We start from the raw sequence: 2,998 nt of genomic DNA on the forward strand, positions 1-2,998 counted from the left end.
CCAGGAATAAAATGACAACATGTGTTGCAGATACTGGCTCACAATCCTTCTTTTTCAGCTACTGACTGAAAAATCTAGTCTCTATTAGCAACATAGGACTGAGATACCCTCTCTTCAGATAGCATCTGCTCAAAGTTGTCAATCTAGATGACAACATTTCCAGTGCTAAAAGTGCCTTTATAGTGAATATTCAGATACAGTCTCAAAATACTTCGTGAACTCTGAAGTGGTTTTCTAAGGAGGGGACGTCATCAGCAAAGTGTAATTGATCATTTATTTCCACACCAAGTCCTTCAAGTATCTGTACAAATTTCTCATGCTCTCTCCCAATCCATGACCTCATTGTGTCAAACACTTGGTATGGCGTAACGTGAGCATGAACTTCAATCCCAGCCTCTGCAAGTTCTTTCAGTACCTCAGGGTAAGTAACCCAAGTATTGCTTCCTCCCGAGTGGCCACCATCCAGCCAATAAATGGCTTTTATGGTTTTTAAGAAGGCATCTGTATTCTTGTCTCTTTTAGCTTCCTTCAGCTCATAAAGCAGCTGGTTCAAGACCACACATCCTTTGCTGAAGCCGATCAAAGTGAACGACGCTGCACCCACAGCAGCCGGCACAGGGAAGCTCAGAGCAGAATTACTGGAGTGCTCACAACCTCTCTCTGTGGAGGAGCAGCCATTTGTTGCAGGAACAGACTGTGGCTGTGACTTGCAAGCAGCTATTTTTGCCTCCTTGCTGACACCATGCACGCTTTTCTGGGACAGCAGAATGTTCTGAGCGAGCCTGAAGGCATTAACTAGCAATGCATGAAGATGCCTGAACGCCCCAAAATCAGCACTGTGCTCTGGAGCTCCAAACATGTTGCTGGCCACAAAGTTGTCGTAACAGCTGAATTTGTGCAGGTGCATTCGGGAGCACTTCACAACCCAAATAAAGCTACCGGGAAACCGGCGAGCAAGTATGGTCGCAATGTTTTCAAAGCTCCAGTGTTCCCACTGAAAGTTTTCTGGGTGGCAAGACATGACATCATGATAGTTCTGAAAAATTAAAACCAAGAGAAAAGGTGCATTACTGCACTGTGAGAAGTCTCCAGCTCCGCCTGGTGCGCTTACATTGGTAGGCTGTAACCCACAGAGAAACAGGCATCCATCTGCGGAAACACTGATTATCATATTGCAAGCCAACAACAGTCATCAAACTTTGCAAGAAGCACTCTGTCTTTTATACAGAAGAAAAAAAATACAACCAACAACTGTCTCGTTCAACTGCAAAGAATCTTACATTGCCCCTGTTCACATCCATATGGGGCACAGGTAGGCAATAACCAACCCCCGTGCCATGAATGATTCTCACCTCTGAATCTGTACTGTCAGAGAATGCTAATTCATCTTGCTAAAGAATAATATAGCTATACCCAGAGAGGGTAATCAGAAAGATTTTCTTAGGCGACCTCAATACTTCAAACAAAAGTTCTGCCTCTCCACCTGACAAAAAAGGGAAGCCTTTCTCTTGGACAAAAGGCTGTACCTGAACTTTGGAGAAGCCCTGACGGGTGAAACTGGCTGGCCACCCCGAGCACCACAGCCAGTCACATCACAGAGGCTGGCCACACAGAATCGTCCCAGTTGGAAAAGACCTCTAAGCTCCTCGAGTCCAACCGTCAAAGCTAACACCATGATGGCCATTAAACCGTGTCTGGGGAAGGCACTCCACAGTTCGCTCTGAGACAGCTCCTACCCTCCTTCCTGCAGGCCAGGCTAGGAAAGCCTCGGTGCCTGGGTTGTCCCCACATCCTACCCAGCGCCAGGGTGTTCAGCCTGGCCAGGACAACAAACCACCTTGGGGTGTCACGGCCTTCCCTCCACCGCTGCTCTCACTCCAAGCCTCACCACCACGCCGGACATCGGCCTCCAGGCAGTACGGGAAGCTCCCTACCGACCGCTGCTTTGCAGCCCGGCCTATTCCCGCCACGTTTACCGGTGGCAGCGGGAAGAACGCGTCCAAGAGGCCCTGCCCCAGGGAGCAACTCTGACCCACCGCGGCGGACCCTCGCAGTTCGGCTACCCTTCCGCTCCCTCCACACCCCTCACCGGCTGCCTCCAACAACCCCCAGCCCTTCAGCCGCCTGGGCCGCTCCCACTCGCCACGGCATCCTCCCCCACTTCAGTTCTCCCTGCCGTACCTGCACGTCCCCCGGGAAGTAGACAACGTGATGCTGCGGCAAGGCCAGGCCGCGCGGGACCGGCGGCGGTAGTAGCAGTAGCAGCTCGTTAGCCCGGTGCGGTTCCGCGCCCGGTACGTCCGGCAGCCGCAGCCACGGCGGACTCAGCCGCGCTGAGGTGAAGCCTGCGCCGCCGCCGCCGCCACTGCCGTCCGCAGGCCCCGCGGCACAGGCGGCCGGTGCCCCACAGAGACTCATGCTCCTACCCAGACAGATTACAGCAGGGCCGACGAGCCCCCGCAAAAGCGAGGCAGCGGCGGGAGAGCAGCGCCTGCTCATGAGCACACCCAAGCCCCACGTCTCGACAGCGACTTCGCTCCCTCGGCTCTCATCTGTACTAGGCATGCGCCGGGCCTGCCCCTCAGTTTCCGCCTATCAGCGGCCCCCGCCAACGCGCCGGGGGCGGGACTACGCGTGCCCGCCCGCCGCCGCCATGACGTCACGGAAGCTTTTAAAAGGCGAGTGGCGGGAAGCGAGCTGTGGCCTGTCGCCGGCTTTTAGTGCTTTCGGGGGGTGGGGTCTGCATCTTCCTGGCTTTAAGCCGTGTGGTGTTCCTGGTGGGCTCTCCCCTGGGTAAAACTTAGGTGGCAGTGTCCAACTCTTGTTTGTTCTGCATTCACTTTGCCTCATAAACGGTGCTGGTGCTGGTGCAGGTGGATCCTGCAGAAAGCTGGGTTGGGAGGTGCCTCCTGGTTCAGCAGTGAGCACAAAAAGCCTCACAGAGCAGTGAAGTCCCAGAGTGTTGCTGTAGCAGAGCTGCAGTGCTCTGGGGGGTCCT

At 54.3% G+C, this 2,998-nt stretch overlaps 1 protein-coding gene across 1 annotated transcript; it reads right to left on the minus strand.

Moving 5' to 3' along the window:
* Positions 1 to 202: 202 nt before the first annotated feature.
* On the minus strand, positions 203 to 2,499 carry C5H2orf69 (chromosome 5 C2orf69 homolog). The gene is made up of 2 exons (XM_054381374.1): positions 2,182 to 2,499; positions 203 to 1,036 (listed from the first exon to the last, which is right to left on the minus strand). Exons 1-2 carry the CDS (start codon positions 2,497 to 2,499, stop codon positions 203 to 205), a joined length of 1,152 nt encoding a protein of 383 aa, XP_054237349.1.
* Between the last annotated feature and the right edge of the window lie 499 nt (positions 2,500 to 2,998).

Source organism: Indicator indicator, chromosome 5 (assembly GCF_027791375.1).
Source record: "Indicator indicator isolate 239-I01 chromosome 5, UM_Iind_1.1, whole genome shotgun sequence".
Classification (NCBI taxonomy): Eukaryota; Metazoa; Chordata; class Aves; order Piciformes; family Indicatoridae; genus Indicator; species Indicator indicator.